This window comes from Meles meles, chromosome 8, assembly GCF_922984935.1.
Source record: "Meles meles chromosome 8, mMelMel3.1 paternal haplotype, whole genome shotgun sequence".
Taxonomy (NCBI): Eukaryota; Metazoa; Chordata; class Mammalia; order Carnivora; family Mustelidae; genus Meles; species Meles meles.
This window is the reverse complement of record NC_060073.1, coordinates 361,298-379,372: the sequence shown is the minus strand read 5'-3', so window position 1 is coordinate 379,372 and position 18,075 is coordinate 361,298. Positions and strand designations below refer to the sequence as shown.

Here is an 18,075-nt window from a genome sequence, read left to right as displayed (position 1 = left end):
CTGCAGCTGGAGACCCCAACCCCCAACTCCCCTCCACCAAGAAGGGTCTCTCCTACCTCAAGCCCATTACCCATCCCCCAATACCCCCCCAAGATGCTCTGTGTCCCGTGAAGCCAGAGTTCACATGGGGCTCCCACAACCACAATGGGGCTCCTTGGCCCTTGGTCCAGGCCAGCTTGGCAGTGGGCAGGGGCGTTACACTAGGGGCGGGATTGGGCTGGGGTGATAGGGCTCAGGGGCGGGAAGCACGGGAGGCCGGGGGGTCTGGCTGCTGGATCCGTCGCTGGCGTTGGGGCTGGACATCCTTGGGCTGGAGGGCTTGGGCCTGAGGTCACCTCCAGGGCTCTCAGAGCTGCGGTCACTGTAGCCAATCCCTGCCCTAGGCCAGGCCCTAAGCTACACAGGGCTCTGAGCCTCCGCCTCCGGGACTGCAGGCCCGTGGAGCCCCAGGAGCTGTTAGAATCAGAAGGCATGGGCGTCTTGGGGGGAGAGGGCGTCAGGTTATAGCCCGAGGTCCTGGAAGGTTCTGGAGAACGAGAAAAGACGGCTTGTCAGACAAGGGCCCCCATCGGGATCACTAGGTGTGGTGGGGGTCACCACAGGCAAGGTGGCAATGTCCACGTGGCCCCGCCTCCCGCCGGGCAGCATCCCTCCCTTCTGCTTCCTCTGCTCCCCTGGGAAGCCTGCCTCTGCAGCCTGTGACGGCTGGTAGTTGCTGGGGATGCAGAGGCCACAAAACCTGGTTTTGGATCACTGGATCCCAGCCCCAAGGGTGTCCCTGGGCCAGGTTCTAAGCTTCTCCATAGAGTGAGCCCCTGGTGCCTCCCCCTGCCCCCCCCAATGCCGTGCAAACTGGACGGTATAGCCATGGTCACCCTGTGCCCACTGGGACCCGGCCTGGAGTGCGAGGCTCTGGTACCTTCTTTCCCTGAGTCCCCAGTGTCTGTCGTCCTCCGTCTGGCTGCCCTGCCTGTTCTCCCTCAAGGGCCCCCAACCCCCATAACTGACGGGCGCTTGACTAGCGGTCTCAGGGCCCACCCTCTCTGGCCCCTCCCCCCAGCACCTGCCAGCACACGGAAGCCGGAGGCGTTGTCTGTCGTGTCCCTGTTCCATCCTGGCCCTTTGACTCCCCAACACAGAGGAGAGTCATTCAGCCAAAGCCCCCTGCTTACAAGGCCTCTTCCCAGGCTTGCCCACTCAGTTCTACCAGTCAATCCAGACCCTTCTTTTGGGAAGCCTCCACGGGCTTGCGGTCCCTCCTGTGTTTGTCCCACTCAGCCATGGTCCGTCTGCAGCCAGTGTTCTGAGCCCAGCACAGGCCCCGGGAGCAGGGTAAGGGCAGCACCCTCCCCACCATAGTCTCCTGGCCCATCTGGTGGCCCCTCTCTGCATTGGCCTGTGCCCTGCTCCCTGCCCAGTGGGCCTGTCCTGGCCACTTATTGCCACCCTGCCCTCTTCCGGTCCAGACTCCCCGCTCACACACCCCCTGTGACCCCGTGGGCTCAGGAAGGAGGACTTGGGGCCGGAAGCAGTGTCCCCTCAGGAGAGGACTGCCCTGTTACAGCCGCTGTCCGAGTCGCGCTGGGGAAGGGGGCCCAAGCTGATGAATGCTGGCATGCGGCAGTGTGTGGGGTCACGCAACACCTGGGACCGGGCACAGGGTGCCAGATGGAGTCTTGGGCCTAGACTTGTCCTTCCGGGGGCCCCGGGGGGCTATGGCACCTTCCCGCTGGGGCTCCAGGGACCTACCAGTGAGGGGGCTAGAGTGGGGGGAGGGGGCTGCAGCCCTAACCCTAACCCTAACCCTGGGCTGATGCCCCAACCTCAGGCTCCCGTGGCCCGCTCCTCCTGCCCACCTGGTACCAAGGCTGTCCCCAGCCACGACCTCCCACCGCATAGGATGTGCGGTGTGTGGGTCTCGATTGTGGTGGGGGGGCCACCCACCGCAGGCGCAGCTCCCTGCAGGCCCGAAGCCTAGCCAAGGCCAGGGACTCACTGCTCTCCGTAGGGTCGGGCCCTGGGCTGGGGGCACCGGCAGCCGGGTCCTTCAGTCTGGGTGGGCGCAGCTGCTCTGGAACCGGCCGGGCCTGACGAGAGAGGGGGCTGGCTTGAGGTCACAGGCTTCAAGGGGGCTGGGCGGGGAGTCCCCTGAAGACAGAAGGGGGCTGCTCTGGCTGCTGCGAGAGCGCCGGAGCCTCTGGCCGGCAGTGGCTGCGGGGCCGGGGACTGCCAGGCTGGGATACCGGTCCCTTGCGGAAGTCCTGGAGTCCTGACCCAGCTGTGGGGAGCAGGCCTACCTGGCTGTGGTGCCGACGCTCCCACAGGCCTTTGGTGGGGTTCCCGCAGAGGACTCGACTAGCCCCTGCAGAAGAGGGTGCGGCCAGGTCTGCTTTGGGGTTGAGGGCTACAGGGTCAGCTTCGTGCTGAGATGGGTTCCTTACCATGGGTGAGGTTGCTTGTGTCCCCCTCTGGAGCTGGGTCCTTGGGAAGCAGGCTTTCAGGCAGGGGACCCCCACTGACCAGTAGGGGGAGTGGCCATGGCCTCGGGGTCCATGGCTGGGTCTCAGGCAAGGAGAGCTCGGAGCTGAGTCTCTGAATGGGGGCTCCGTGGGGACGATCTGCCCGAGGGTCAAAATCAGAGGTCATGGAAACCCGCACCAGCTGGCCAGCCCAAGAGCCCCACCCCCCACCAGAACTGTCCACAGAGCAGGGACGCCTGCTGCCCAACATCTGTGTGTCTGGAGGTCCGTGCCCCACCAGGTTCTGCTCACGAGGAGCTTCTCCTGGCCTGGGGGCGAGCGTGCAGGGCTCTGGGAGCAAAACGTTAAGGCCAAGAAGGGATATGAGATGAGGCTATCCATCTCCACGAGGCCTAGGAGGGTGCCGGGGTATAGAGCTCTCTCCCTGGGGCTGGCAGGGGCTGGCAGCCTCTTCTGGAGCTCAGCCGGTAAGGGGTCCGGGCTGGGTGAGGCAGCCCTTGCCAGAGGGCCGGTGAGTGGCTGCCGTACCCAGCCCAGGGAGCAGGCCGTCCAGGACACTGCCCTCCTTGATGGCCTCCTTCACCATGAGCCAGTCCTGGCCCGGCTTCCGGGAGGCCGGCTGGCCTGTGTGGGCGGCCGGCACCTCGTCCAGGACCCGTAGCTGGGGAATTTGCTTCCGCACCTCTGTCCGGTAGTTGTAGTCCCGGGGCACCTGCGGGGTGGAGGGTGTGGCAGGCCTGGGTCCGGGGGGCCCTTCAGGCCGGCTCTGTCCTGTGGGGGGCTTCCTCCAGGCCCTCTGTGGGCAGGGCAGGGGAGCTGAGGGTTGGTGATGCCGCCCCACCCTGACGGGCTGGCCTGGGTCACTCTGGGCCAGCAGGGACTATGGGGAGCCGGGGCTCTCGTCCGCATACGAGCTCGCTCTCCAGCCTCACACCAGGGCCTAGTGGTGTCCTCTGGCCTGTGGGGCCGCCCCGAGCTCAGAGCTGCGGCCCAGCTGGGCAGCCACTGTACACGGCCCCCCCCCCCCCGCACGGCGCCGCGCCTCTCAGGGCAGGAAGCGTGAGAGCCGGGTGTGCGTGGGCAGTGCTGGGGGGTGCGGCTGTGGAGGGTATGCGTGAGCCCACGATGTGCGAGTGCAACCCCACCGAGGGCACACCCAGGCCTGCAGGGGATGGAGGGGGCTCCGGCCTGCGTGCATGTGCGCGTGCGCGGCCGTGAGTCCGTGTGCTGCCTGAACAGACCCCACAAGGCTGTGTTACGGGCTGGGGACTCTGTGGGGTCTGGTGGGAGCCCAGAGGGTCCCCAGGAATACAAGAGGATGAGCATAATTATGGCGGACAAGTTCCAGGTGCAGGCGGGCCGTGCCCTGGGGTCGTCCCTGTTGCCCAGCCTGGACGTGGCCTGTGCTCAGGTGGGCAGAGAGGCTGCTGGGACCGCGGGGGGACCCCCGAGTGCCTCCCCGTCCCATGCACGTGCTGCTGGGGGCCCAGACACACACCTTGCTGGAAGGGCTGGGCCCCGGCCGCAGGCACACCGGGTTGCCCTCCAGGGTGAGCGTGGCCAGCCTCGGGCACAGCCGCAGGTAGCACACCTGCCCCAGGTCCTCCACACTGTTGCCCTCCAGGTCCAACACCTCCAGCCGCTCCAGCAGGCCCAGCGGGCTCAGGTCTGAGATGTTGTTGTAGGAGACGTAGAGTTCCTAGGGCGGCAGGGGGCTCAGCCAGAGCTCGGCCGGGCACCCTCTCCCCAGCCCAGGGCACCAAAGACCCACCTTCAGGGCCAGCAAGGAGCCGATGCCATCCAGGTCGGTCAGGCCGCAGCGGGCCAGCCACAGCACCTGCAGGCGGCCCAGGGAAGTGCCCAGGTCTCTGCAGAGGGTGGGGTTGGCCGGTCAGCGCTGTCCGGGGCTGGAGGGCACATCCGTGTCCGTGGAGGCCCTGTGCCACGCCTCGTGCCCGTCCACCACCCACACCCGGCTCTCTCCAGGTGCAGGGGCGTCTGTGAGCCGTGGCTCGTGTGTGGCACCCTCCAGGCCAAGGAAGGGGCCCCTGGAGGCCCTGCCCCCCTGCATTCCCTCTTTGCTGCCACTTCCTGGCCTCCAGCATGGGCTGAATCCACTTTCTTCTGCCCCTGGAGGGCCTGAGGCTGGTGGGGGAGTGGGGGGGAGTGGGGGGGCGGTACCCGCACTGGACAGCTTGGCTGGGCCCCACCTGCTGCCCATTGCAGTGGGGGTGGGCAAGGCGGCCCCTTCCCCAGTGGGGTCAGCCCAGGGGCTTCTCCCTTCGTCTCTCTCTTTGGCCTTTCTTGTGGACGGCTTCCCCGGTGCAGCCCGTCCTCCCCCCCCGCCATGGCCGGTCCCCTGCCCAAGCCCTGGACTTGTCCTTGCCTCCCTCCCTCTCCCCTGCTGACGGGCAGGCCAGGGCTCTTTGGGCCCCAGCTCTGCCTGTGGGGTCCTCTTGTCCTCAGTGTCCCCTGACAGGGCACAGGTCCAATGTTCAGATCCTTCTGATTGGCTTCTGGGATGGTCTTGACGGCGTTTCTTCTGCGTTTTCCCATCCGGGCTCACGCATGGGCTCTGCCACTCGCGTGTTGGTCCTCCGAGAATGACCCCCATACCGCTGTCTTCTCTGTCCCCTTGACCTGTTGTGGCCTTTCCCTCTTCTGGGAGATTTCCTCATTCTCATGTCAGCGTCGTTGTCTAGTTCTGAGAGCGTCTGAGGAGTCTGACTGCTTTCTGACGCTTTCTCGCCGCTGCTCTGCTGGTTCTGAAGATCCCGAGACGCCACGTCTTCTGTGTGTCTCGCGAATTGGCTGGAAGTTCTGTGCCCTCCCTGCCCTGTCCGTCATCTCCTCCGGGACCCTTTGTTTTGACCTTTTCCTTTCTGCTGCGGAGCCCCTGACCTTTCCGATTATACTGTTAATAGCTTCTTGGGCATTCAGGTTGGGAGCCACGGTGCGGGATCCTGCGGGAAAGAGCTGAGCCACTGGGGCTGGTGTGGGCGGCTTCCCTGCAGGGGCATGAGGGGGCAGGGGCGGCGCCGGGGGCAGAGCGGACCTGGCCGGCGCCCACGCCGGCATGTGCCCCACGCTGGGGTGGGCTGCGGGTCTCCCCGTGTTCCCCGGGGCGCACCGTGTACCCTCGCACGGGGGGACTCAGCCCTCGCCCTTCCCCCTGCTCAAGTGTCCACGTGACGCACGGTGACATCCGCGGGTCCCTCTTCCTGCGCACATGCTCCCCAGGGACGTCTGGCGCCTTCCACCTGGCCAGCGTCCCCGAGCCTCCAGGACCCCTTAGTCTGTGCCTCCCAGCTACCGAGACGCCCCATGTATCGCAGCCTGTTGCCCTGAGTGGATTTTCCCGCTGCCTCTGAACGGGCTGAAGCGTGTGTAGGGACTTCTTCCAGAGGGTTAATTTGACCCAGTGATTGTCCCTGGTCTCTGACTCCCTCAGAGCCACTGGCCGGGCATGCAGGTCACGGTTCATGCCTCCTTTCCACGTCGTCTGGTTTGAGTGTCTCTGTGGCGCAGACTCAGGAAAACATCATTCCTCTACTTCCTGAAGGACGAGGTGGTCCATCTCCTCAGCCGCCTCCAAGTGCCGTCCGCAAGTGGCTGACTTTGTTAGGTGGGCGCTTTGCTCCTGGCCGGTTGCTTTCGATGCCTCCTTCCAGTCTGGAGCTGGAAGTCTTCTTTCATGCCCGATGAGTTTTCCTGAGTCTTCAAGTTTCGTTCTGTTCCGTGGTTTCCATTTCCTTCTGCAGGGGATGCACGTGTCAGGCCGTCCGTCCCACGGGCACCCCAGACTCTGTGCGTGGATGGAGAGCTGGGCTGGCGGTTGTCCTTCCCGTCTGCTGTGCGATCGTGCTCTCTTTTTTATGAAGATTTTATTTATTTATTTGACAGACAGAGATCACAAGCAGGCAGAGAGGCAGGCAGAGAGAGAGGAGGAAGCAGGCTCCCCACGGAGCAGAGAGCCCGATGCGGGGCTCGATCCCAGGACCCTGGGGTCATGACCTGAGCCGAAGGCAGAGGCTTAACCCACTGAGCCACCCAGGCGCCCCAGGGAGTCCCCTTTTTAATGGAAGATACAGATTGGGGAATAACTAGTAGATGTTGCCTCAACTCACATTAAATAGGAAAATCACCGAATATTTAGAACTAATGACGACGAAGCATCCAAGATCTGTGAGCCGTGCCTGAAGTGGTACATAAAGAGAAACGTACAGCCTTCAACACGTTGACCCCAGAAACAGTGAAAGTGTTACAAGGATGAAGCCGAGCATTTAGCTCCAGGAGCTAGAATAAGACCACCACCAAACCTCAAAAAGAACAGAAAGAGGAGACATGGTCAGGATGAAAGTTGTGAGAGCCAGACGGAGCACGGGGAAGACCGCCAGAGCCCAGACCGCGTTCTTCGGAGCATTCACGGACGGCCTCCAGCCAGCCTGAGATGGGGAAGGAGGAGACGGCGCAAACGGACAGACAGCGTCTGAAAAGAGAAGGAGTCGCAGCCAGAGCAGTAATTAAAGAAACAGGAGACCCCTGCAAGCAGAGTACGTGCCCACTTCTTTGGAACCAGAGAAAGCGAGCCCCCGAAGAGAGGGACACTGCATGCGGGCCTCCCCCGCGACCCTGAGTCCTCAGATCTGGACTGTCTTCAAGAGTATTCTAATTAGCCACCACGGAATAGACCCTCTCGATCTTGCACAACGATTTCTCATACAACAAGTTTCAAAATTAGAGCAGCCGGAAAGAACAAGAGGGAGAGGCGGCCTAGGGTCGGGCCTTGACCCCACAACCGGAGACGCACAACGCTGGCGGGGTGGCAAAGGGGTGTCCCTCGTTAACGCGGGCGTGAAAAGGCCCAGCGAATCGGAGTTCCGTGAATCGGAGTTCCGTGTTTCGGCGCTCGCAGTGCTCGGCGACTGAGTGCGCCCCATGCCCTGGTAGCCTCAAGGTGACTCACCGGTGTCTGACCGTGCTGACGGGGCCCAGACACTCACACACACACCCATGCAGGTAAATCGCACACCGACCGTGCCTGCGGCTGTCTTGCTGATACCGAAGACCGTGCTGGAAGGCACGAGGAGAAGCATGAGGGCAGGAAGAGAAAGACGGCCCTCGACGTGCTGATCAGACCCTCACCAAGACAGAAACTCCAACGGAATTCACACACTTTTGAATTAATGCGAGCTTGGCAGTTTTACTAAGGAGAAAATGAAGACACGCTATTGCCAGATGGAAAGCCCGTGTGGGAAACTCAGTCGTGTTTCACTGATTTAAAACGTGTTCGGGGGCGCCTGGGGGGCTCAGTCGTTAAGTGTCTGCCTTCGGCTCAGGTCATGATCCCGGGGTCCTGGGATCGAGCCCTGCATCGGGCTCCCTGCTCTGAGGGAAGCCTGCTTCTCCCTCTCCCGCTCCTGCTTGTGCTCCCTCTATCCCTGTGTCTCTCTGTCATAAATAAATAAAATCTTAAAAAAAAAAAATGTGTTCTGGGGGCGCCTGGGTGGCTCAGTGGGTCGTGCTCTCTGCTCAGCGGGGAGCCTGCTTCCCCCTCTCTCTGCCTGCCTCTCTGCCTGCTTGTGATCTCTCTCTCTGTGTCAAATAAATAAAAAATAAAAATCTTTAAAAAAAATGTGCTCCAAATCAACATCGTGTTTCTGTGTGTTTGTAAGAGTCAGCCAGAAAACGCAGCAGGAGCAGGAACTCATTCATGATGATAAAATGACTGTAATGTCTGGGAATTACTTCGTTCTGGTTACAGGGGACTCTGGCTTCACAGAGTGCGGGTGTCCTGCCCCCCAAGTGGCCGTGGGGTGGGCGGGGGGCGGGTCCAGCTAGCCCACGCCAGCTCCCGCGTCCCATGGTTCGAGGGCGGCGTTCGAGGGCGTACACATGCCACGGTTCTGCCCAAAGAAACATAGGAAGGATGCGGGGAACTTGCCTGTTCTTACGAGGAGACTCAGGAGGTTGCGCCCCTGTCACAGGGTGAACTGTGTCTCCGCCGCCCCCCCCGACGTGCGTGTGTGGAAGCCCCAAGCCCGGCAGCCCAGGATGGGACCCGATTTGGAGCGGCCGTTGTTGCAGATATAGTTAAGAGGAGCTCCCTGGGGCTAATGATACATTATATGTTAATTTAAAAAAAGGAGCTCACACGAGTGGGGTGACGCTGATGCCGTCTGGGTCCCTATGAACACGCGACCTAGGGACACAGACAGACGCAGGGAGAAGGCTGCATGAACGTGAAGGCAGAGACTGGGCTGAGTCCGCACGTCAAGGGAACGTGGAGGACGGCCAGCAAAGCCCCCAGGAGGACGGGGGAATGAGACGGGTTCCCGCTCAGCCTCGGAAGGAGCCGTGGCTGTCCACCCCGATCCTGACCACCGGCCTCCCGGACTGGGCAGGGATGACTCCCGCCGCCAGCCCGCCAGGTTGTGGGGCTTTGCTCAGCAGAAATCTGACACTCTCCCGGGCCGCTGGCGCCAAGGATGCCTGAGCCTGCGACTCCGTCCGGGCCTGGGAGGGGACATGCAGGAGGACACAGGACTCTGTGGGGAGACCGGCTGAATGAACCCGAGCCCAAGAGCCAACGCTGGGCTTCTCATGGGCTCCACGGGGTCGGGCTCCTCAGCGCTGAGAACTGGGTTCGGCCCAGAGCACTGCCGGACCAGGTTTCTGGGACTCGCCGCGGAAATCTGACTGACAACAGGCTTCACGGGCAAGATTAAAGACTCCCCTAAGCACATGAAAGAGCGCAGGAATGGAGAGTGGTAGTGTATTTGGGCATGAAGGTGGCTTCGCAAATAGCCCAAGTTAGCACGCGAACCTTCTGTAACTCCCGAAAGGAACTCAGACAGAGTCCCCTGTGTGGTTCGTCAACTCCAAGTGCGGTAACTGTTCAGGAGCGGCCGTTCTGGGGAAAGAAGACTGAGATGAGGGCGTTGGACGCGGATCACTGGACACAGAGCCCCACCGAAGTCAAGCGGGGCCTTGGGGCAGGGACAGACCGACCGATGAGACAGAGAGTCCGCAGTCACATCCGCCTGCGGGCCCCGTAAAGGGCAGAGTGGCGCCCTGGCCCGCAGGCAAGCGGGGACCGCGGGGCAGATGATGTCGGGAAGACGGACTCACTTCATGGCAGCAAGGAAAACTGGGTCCCAGCCTCACGCCACGGCCGAAGGTGACCTCACAGGTGAGTTGGAGGAAAGACCCGAGAGTAAAAGGTGAGACCATGGAAGCGAGTAAGAGGAAAAGCAGAGCCACGGCCCCTGACTTTGGGGTGTGAAGGAGCTTCTTAAGCAAAACCCCGATCACCAAGCGGAATCGATGGAACAGACCCAAACGAAGGGTTTCGGCTCCGGTGAAGGCGGCCCCGGGGGTTCATGGCGGCGGGGGGGCCTGGCCGTGTGAAGCCCGATCAGGCCACACAGGGACCAGGAAGCAGCGAGCAGATGGCCCCCTCCTGAGGGACTGCGGGGCGAGCCCCGCCGGTGGCCGCGGTGGGAGACACGCACGCGGCTCAGTTAACAACTCGTTAGCAGGCGGGGAGCCGCGTTCTCCCAGCCGGCGGGGGCCGAGTTCTCTCTCAGCTTCCACCGGACAGACGGACCCTCCGTTGAAAACTGTTTTCTAGTCCTTGATATCCTGCCTGAAATTTGACTTTTGTTTTTTTAAGTAATGGCTGCGTCCAACACGGGGCTCGCGGTCTGCACCCTGAGATCCGGAGCTGCGCCTCCCCGGGCCGGCCAGGCTTCCCTCCTGCCTGCGAGTTCAGGTCCCGAACGCGGTGGTTACCAGCTATGTCGTGACGCGAGTTTCCCGGACCATCAGACTCCGTCCGTTTCCGTTCACGAGCTTCTGTCCACCTGCAGCCCGTGAACATTAGCAAATGTCCTGTGGCCGAGCCTCAGCATTTGGTAACGGAAGGAACCACGAGAGTCATCGTGCTTCTCACTGTTGTCATGCAGGGACAGAACAGGTTTTCTTGTAATTTATGATCGAATCATTTTTCCTGGAGTTGAATTTTCCTGTGCTGTCACAACCGGTGGGTCACACTTCTTAAACCGTTAATCCCTTCTGCCGCTCCTTACGGCCTCCTGCTCAAGTGCTCCCGAGGTACCTTGTTCCTCGCTGAGCTAATGTGTACTTAATCAGTACGATTAAGCTGTCAGAACACTGCTTAACCACGCATGTGGGGCGTCTCCGAGGTGCCGTTTCCAGACCCTCGCACGGCCCGGTGGGAGCACGCCAGGCTGCGGCTCCCGGACACCTGCTCGAAGCTTCCCTGCTCTGGGGGCCACGCGGTCTTCTGGCTTACTTTGCTTCCATTTCCAGGCCTTCAAGTGTTTTATTATATCCTTTTCGATGATTTTTTAAAGATTTTATTTACGTAGTTGTCAGAAAGAGTGAGCGAGCGAGCACCTGAGCGGGGGGAGGGGCAGAGGCAGAGGGAGAAGCAGGCTCCCCGCTGAGCAGGGAGCCCGATGGGGAATTTGATCCCATGACCCTGAGATCAGGACCTGAGCTGAAACCAAAAGTCAGACGCCTAACCGACTGAGCCACCCGGGCGCCCCAAATCAGCAGTGTCTTCATGCAGCCCATTTTGCTACAGCACCGAAAACTGTCTGGTAGTAATTGGGCTTTGTTCTTTCCAGCCAATGAGGTAAACAAAGGACATTAATCTGTCCTTAGTTTTGAATTTTGTCTTTTAAATTGATTATTAAAGTGCTGTTGGGGCGCCTGGGTGGCTCATTCGTTAAGTGTCTGCCTTCAGCTCAGGTCAGGATCCCAGGGTCCTTGGGTCGAACCCGCATCCGGCTCCCGCCTCAGCAGGAAGCCTGCTTCTCTCTCTCCTTCTCCCCCTTGTGCTCCCTCTCTCGCTGTGTCTCTGTCAAATAAATAAATAAAATCTTGGGGAAAAAAGTGCTGTTGTGTTTTACGTGAGGCCGTGCTGGTCTTGCTGGGCACAAGGGCTGATGGGGACCAGCCTGACCCCCCAGGCTCCCCGCCCAGTGGTACAGGGATGCCCCAAAACCCTGAAGGCCTGGGTAGCATTGGGGCACCCACCAGAGACCTCTTGCTGGCTGAGGACCCTCTGCGGAAGGTCGGGGGCACCTCCCAGGCACCCCACAGTCTGTTGACCTGGGTGGCCGGCCTGACACTGACCACGGGCTCTGGGCGGCGTGGGCCACCATCAGCAGGGCCGTCCACCCAGCTGGGGGACACAAGCTGCATGTACCCAGGTCGGGCTGGAAGTGTAGGCATTAGGGCTGGGAGACGGACACCGCAGGACACCCAGGAGCCCCTCCGTGGGGACCCTCCGCCCCCGGCCAGAGGGGCACTCACCGCACGGAGTCCAGGCAGCTGCCGTTCAGCTTCAGCTGGCCGAGGTTGGGCAGGTGCACCCCTGTGCGCCGCGGGAGGAGCGGTGGGTGACCAGGCTGCACTCCCGCAGTCCCCTCTCAGCAGCCTCCGGAGGCATCCGTGCCCCACCGGGCTGTCCTGGTGCAGCCTCGGCCTCGGCGGGTGCGGGAGGTGTGCCTGAGTGGAACGGGCCACCAGGAGGCCGAGAGGCCATGGGACTCGCGAGTCTGCTTGCAGCAGAGGAGCCTCGTTGGCATGGGTGGGGCCACTGCAGCTTGGGTCCTGCCCCTGATCCAAGGGCCAGCCCTGGGCACCCAGACCATTGCCTCGGTCAGCTCGCAGCACTGGGTGCCAGAGCACAGGAAGCCCCTGGCTGGTGTCCCCGTGGACCCCAAAGCCCCTGGCAAAGGGTTCCAAGTTAGATTCCCTTGAGGAACAGGGCACTGACCCTGCGGGATGGTCCTGATCCCTTAAAGAGGGGTGCAGGGTGGGCCCGTGGGGTGCAGGGCAGTCTCGTAGGGCACAGGGCAGGTCCGTGGGGTGCAGGGGTGCAAAGACCAGAGCCTGGCTGGCCACGCGGGGGGCGCGGGCCGATGGGCCCTCAGAGAGGAGTCCGAGCTCGCCAGGGCGGGGCGCGGGCAGGGAGGGCGGGGCGCGGGCAGGGAGGGCGGGGCGCGGGCAGGGAGGGGCTCTCACCGAAGTTTCCCAGGCTGTTCTCACGAGTGTTGACACACATCTCCAGCATGCTCACCAGTCGAAGGTCATCTACCTGGGCCAGGGCCCGCTGCAGAAATCGATGACAGGTCAGTTGTGGGGACTGGACAGGGGTCACTCCCTCCCTGTGACGTCCCTGCCCTTGGCCATGGGGCTGGGACAGGTGGCACACATTTCCCTGCCTCGTCTCTGCTGACCTCAGCCGCGGTCAGTGCAGGCCGGCGGGGGATGAGAGCACGGGGTGTGAAAAGAGACAGTACCCGAGCTTGGCTGGGGGCCCATCTGCAGAGTTGGCCTGAGGGCCAGTGTCCCCGCGAGACCCATGGAACGGGCCCCCATATAACAGACGGTTTAGGACCAGTTTGGGAGGCCGATGTGAGCGCTGCCGGGGCTGAAAAGACAGATGTGTGCGTTGTGCGGCAATGGAGTGTCCCGCGGGGCGGCCGGGTGGCAGAAAACGTGTGTGAGGAACTTGTCACATAAGGCTCCAGGAGACACAGGGCTCAGAGGGAAGGGAGGGTGCTCAGAGATGTGGAACCATGCGTCTGGAAGACGAGGTCATGTCTCCCTTCCATCAGCCAAGGAAAAGGCCGAGGAGGTCTGAAGGACGGGTGGCTGTGGGAGTCTGTTTTATGAGCCAACTGGGGTGCCCTGCGGCCGCTACCCCTGCAGAGGCTCTGGGGCTCTCAGGGGAGGCCTCCACGGAGCTGGTGACCCCGTTTGCAGTGGCTGAGTCGCAGAGAGGTGTGTCCGGACCCCGTCACGGGCATGGCTCTCGGCACCCGGCGTCACTGGACTCTACCATGTTGAAAAGCAGGTGTGGTGACCTCTGACCACCAGCGAGCCACGGCGCACACCGGGGCTCACAGGGACCGTCCGAAGCGCCGGTGTTCGGGACCATGTTCTCCAGGTAGGAGCTGGGCAGAGAAGGAAGGAGGCCCCAGGACGGACAGAAGCCACCACAGGGACAGCAATCTCTGGTATAGTGTGTTCCCAGCATGCGGTGCCCAAACACGTGTCCAGCGGGCCCCCAGACCCCTCCTCAAGGGGGAGAGGCCGGTGAGTCACCCTGCTATGCGTACCCGGCAGGCTGGCCGTGAGGCCACACTGGGCTTCGTGCTTGCCGGGGTCCCTTCTTCAGATGTGCCCAGTGCAAACATTTTCTCCCAGGACGCTGGGCTCACCTGACGTGTGGTTAATGGGGACTTGGGGGTGTGGGGACAGGTGGGCCATTGCTCACACTTGTCACTCCTCCCCTGAATTAGAACTGTCGTCCGTTTCCCGCCCAGTGATAACACGGACCCCAGAGCAGGTGGCCGTATCCACGCCGGGCTTGGCCCAGGGAGCCCTCAAGTGTGCACCTGGGTTCACCTGCTGCTTCCCCCCAGGGGTCGACCATGAGCAGGGCTGCCCCACATGGCCCCCTTAGCCTGGATCCCAGTGGGAACCTGCCGGGCAGACCCCAAGCCTGAGGACAGACACCCATCATTGCGGCCAGAACGTGGGCGGTCTGTGGTCAGCGTTGTGTGTCCACAGATGACAGACACATACGGAGACGCACCAGGCCCAGGTGCTGGGGAAGGAAGCCCCACAGGACGGCTGCAGGGTGCCTTAGTGTCACCAAGGTCCACCCGACAGTGTCGTGGGTGGGCGCCGCCCTGAGGACGATGAGGGGTGTCCAAAGCGGATCTGAGGGGACAGAGTCACGATGCTGTCTGCAGCCCGACCAGCCCGATTCGGTAGGGCTCCCAGGCCGTACACAGCCTTCTGTGTGGCAGGGACGTCCCCCGCCATCCGTCTGAGGAAGACAGTGACCACACGCCCTTCTGCAGGAACACTCCCTGCTGCGCACTGTCTTCCACGAACGAACACAAAATGGAAAGGAAAGGAAACAGAGTCCAGTGAACCCCAGGAAAGTCTGCAGCTCCCGGCCTGGCTCCCAGCGTGATACCAGGTGGGTGACGAGGCTTGGTCCCCCTCTGGGTCCAGCTAGGGTGTGGTGGGGGGGCCTGCCCCTACCCGCACCTTGCTCCCGGCACTGCCTGGCACGGCCAGGCTGGACCCTCCCTGTCCTGCTGTCCGGAGCAGGGAGTTCTGTCCCCAGCCGGCTGCTCTGTCCCGCAGACGCGACCTCAGCGCCGTGCACGGGTCAGCCTGTCGTCCGCACAGCCTGGTGGCCCCTGTGACCCCAGGAGGGCCCCTCCAACAAGCCCACCTGTGGGGTCTGAACCAGGCCTCACACATGCGGAGGGACAGGGGACCCCAGAGCTGGCCGGTGCAGGGGTGGGCCTGTCTCTGTCCCCCAGCCGAGCAGCTGGTGGGAGGGCCGTCCTGATGGACCCCACACTGGATCGAGACCCTGGGAAGACACGGGCCTGTGGGCATGGCTGGAGGGCCGTGCACACAGAGGGGCTGGCTTGGAGCCTGGGGATGGGGCCCAGCGGGAGTGTCCCTCCCCCTTCCCTGACCAGTGCGGATGCTTCTCTGTGACTCAGCTGGTCGGAAGGCGGGCAGGGACCTCAGGCAGCCAGGCTCCTTTCTGCACGCTGGTGGCATGTCACTTTTGAGTCTCCAAGGGACCCCTCCCCGGGCACTGCACCTTCTTACCCCATGCAAGGGTGGGTGTGGGCCTGCGGGCTGCCCGTGGAAGTGCCTGGACCCAGTGGGACCTGCCCCCTCAGCATGGCCAACGGTGGGTACGGAGCTGCCCAGAGGGGTTGCTGGGTGGGAACCTGGAGTCACGAAGGCTCTGCACCTCCCAGTGGGCCACCGGGTGGGAGTGGGGGGCGGCAGCAAACCCCCCCCCAGGTTTGGGAGAAAGCCCTCCCCAGCTGCCCCGGACACCGTCAGTGGGACCCTGGAGTGGCCGCCGCTTCGCCAGCCCGCCCTGGATGGCAGGGGACTCTCCCTTTGCTTGTGTTTTCCTTGACCCCTGGAGGTTTGCCCCTTCCATGCGCCTGGCACTGTCTGCCGCCCGGTCTCCCACCGGAACGGCGCTGCTCCAACAGGGGCTTCTGGGGTTCACGGAGTGGTTCCTGCGCACCAGGAGAACACTTGGGAGCTCCTGCCAAGCTCATGCCCTTGGGCGTCCTGAGTGCCTGGGGGCCATGGGTGTCACCAGGCCCCTGGGGCTGGCCCTGAGGGTGGAGCGGTGCTGGGGACGCGGCGGCGCGGAGAGTGGTCCTGTCAGGGCTTGGTGGGTTGTGGACCGAGCGCAGGCTGGACGTGCCCCATGCTGCCCCGTCGGACCCCTGTGGCCTGAGCCCCCCACCCCTCAGCACTCACCAGCCGGGCAGGCGACAGGGACTCATTGTCCAGCCGCTCGGCACGCCTGTCCCTGTGGCGCCCTGGGTCCTTGCTCTGTGGGCGGGGGTCCGCAGGCCTTGCCAGCTCAGCTCCCACACTGGGACCGTGGCCGCGCTCGGCCGAGGCCCGTGGGCTCTGTCCCAGACCTGGGCCATTCACATCCAACCTGCGAGGACAGGCAGAGGGCAAAGCCACTAAGCCTTTGCTCTTCCCCTGATCTGCAGCCTGGTCGGGACCCCGCGCAGCAAGGCTCTGGGGCTCACCCTGCCTGGCTCCGATGGGGTTCTCGCTCACTCAGTCGCAGCCTGCCAGGGGGCTTGTGGTGGCCTCACCATCGCCGCTCAGCCTTGGCTCACACCCACTGGGGTCTGGGCGGGTCCCCTCCTTCCTTCGGGGTCCACAGCAGGGACTCCCCATCTGAGGTCCTGCCCAGGCTGAGCGTCTGAGGGGAGGCCCTAGGTCATGGTCGCTCTGCCAACTGGGGCCAGCAGCAAGCCATGGGCTCAGGCCCTGTGCTGTGTGTCTCCACCAATGGTCTCTAAGCCTGGGGGCCCGGGGTCAGGCTCTCAAGCGTTCCCTGTGCCCACCAAGCCCCTCACCTGGAGGCAGATGCCTTTCCCCACCACGGGTCAAACATCCAGACAAGGCAGCAGCATGTGTCTTCAGGCGACACCTGCAGGAGAGAGTTGTGGTGGCCTCCTGGCCGGGGCATTTGGGACAGGCCGGGCTGAGGTCATAGGGCCAGGTGTGGAGGTGGTCGGGGCTGTCTGTTTGGGCACTGGCCCCTCAGGTCCTTTGATCATCCTGATGGGGGACTTGGACTGGCTGATGAGGAACAGTCAGGTGGTGACTAATGCCATCCTCTCTCCAAAAGGGGTCCGGGGCCTGTCAGTCTGAACTGTTTCTCACGGGCGGGCCTCCCTGGCACTTTGTCCCTCTGGATCCCCCTCAGCCCCAGGCTCCAAGGGACGTTGTCCAGTATGTCCCTGGACACCTGCACGAGGCTCGCCTGGCACTGCCCCTTAAAGATGCGGATGCCCGGCCTGACCCCTGGCCCTGGAGTCATCTCTAGGGTTAGAGCCAGAAGTCTGCCTGGAATGTTCTGGTCACTTCCCTCCAACTTGGGTTGAGGCCTGGCTGACCGCTGCACCTGTCTTACCCCTGCCCTTCCTAGATTTACTTTCCTGAGAAGTCTGACATGTTCTGTTCTTCAGCTCATTCTCTGGAGTGAGCACTGCACCCCAAGACAACGTGGGCCCTGTGCAAGCAGCATGCTTGCCTGCCGTGTCCGCATGTGCGGAAGGGGGGCTCTCCCCTACACGCTGGAGGAATTGGTGGGTGTGGTGGGGGCACACTCCAGCACTGCTCCTCTCTCTCAGCCCCTGGACGCATGAAGCTGCGCGCTCTCGCTCATGCCCGGGGCTGGGAGGGCGGCCAGCTGGGCTTGCGCAGAAGCGGCAGAAGGGGCTGCTGAGCCCCGCGACAAGCTGCCCAGGCTCTGTGTGCCTCAGTGGCCTCATCCGGAAAGTGATCTGTACACTGAGGGTCCAAGGAGGTCAAGGCCGTGCAGGTGAGCCCCAACATACAGACTCACAGGGTTTCCAGGCAGGATTTCTTTCCACAGGTTCCCTCTGCTGTCTGCCTTTCTCCAGCTGGTGAAAAGCCCCAAGCCTGGCAGGAGGGCCCTGCCACTGCGCCTTCTGGAAGTGCTGGCTGCCCTCATCCCAGCCTTGGATGTATAGGCTAGGGAGTGTATAGGCTGGTCAGGCTGCAGCCCCAGGATGCCTCTGGGCATCGTCCTGGGCCGAGCCCACTGCCTTCCCTTCTGTGCCTGACAGCAGCTGGCTAGAGGCCCTACCCTGACCCGGCCCCGCGTGCTGGTCCTGTCTAGCCCAAGGGTCTCGGGGTCCAAGGAGCCAGGCCTGGGCTGGTAGCCGCAGCTCCCACATAAGCACTGTCCCCTCCCACTCATGCACTGGCTGGAACTGTCCGTTCATGGCCCCACAAACCTCCCCAGCTGGAAACCTGTGGGCCTGTGTCCACAGTCCACAGCCCAGGCTAATGCCAGCCCCTGGCCTGGGTCGTCAGCTCTCCGGGTCCCCTGCACCACGGCACCCCTTCACCTCAGAGTAGAGGGGCTCGGAGGGCAGGGCCTGGTCCCCTCCTAGGTCCCCACTATGGAAACACCCAGAGCGGAGTCTGGGTCCCTGCC

General features: G+C 62.9%; 1 protein-coding gene across 1 annotated transcript; it reads right to left on the bottom strand.

Moving 5' to 3' along the window:
* Window positions 1–195: 195 nt before the first annotated feature.
* On the bottom strand, window positions 196–16,589 carry LRRC56 (leucine rich repeat containing 56). Its single transcript, XM_046016083.1, is given in 12 exon segments — window positions 196–526; window positions 1,997–2,087; window positions 2,298–2,362; window positions 2,442–2,618; window positions 3,009–3,192; window positions 3,979–4,179; window positions 4,252–4,348; window positions 11,826–11,886; window positions 12,540–12,627; window positions 15,843–15,934; window positions 15,937–16,029; window positions 16,463–16,589. Coding segments are annotated over 11 exon segments (1,464 nt in total). The 5' UTR covers window positions 16,019–16,029; window positions 16,463–16,589; the 3' UTR covers window positions 196–200.
* Window positions 16,590–18,075: the final 1,486 nt, after the last annotated feature.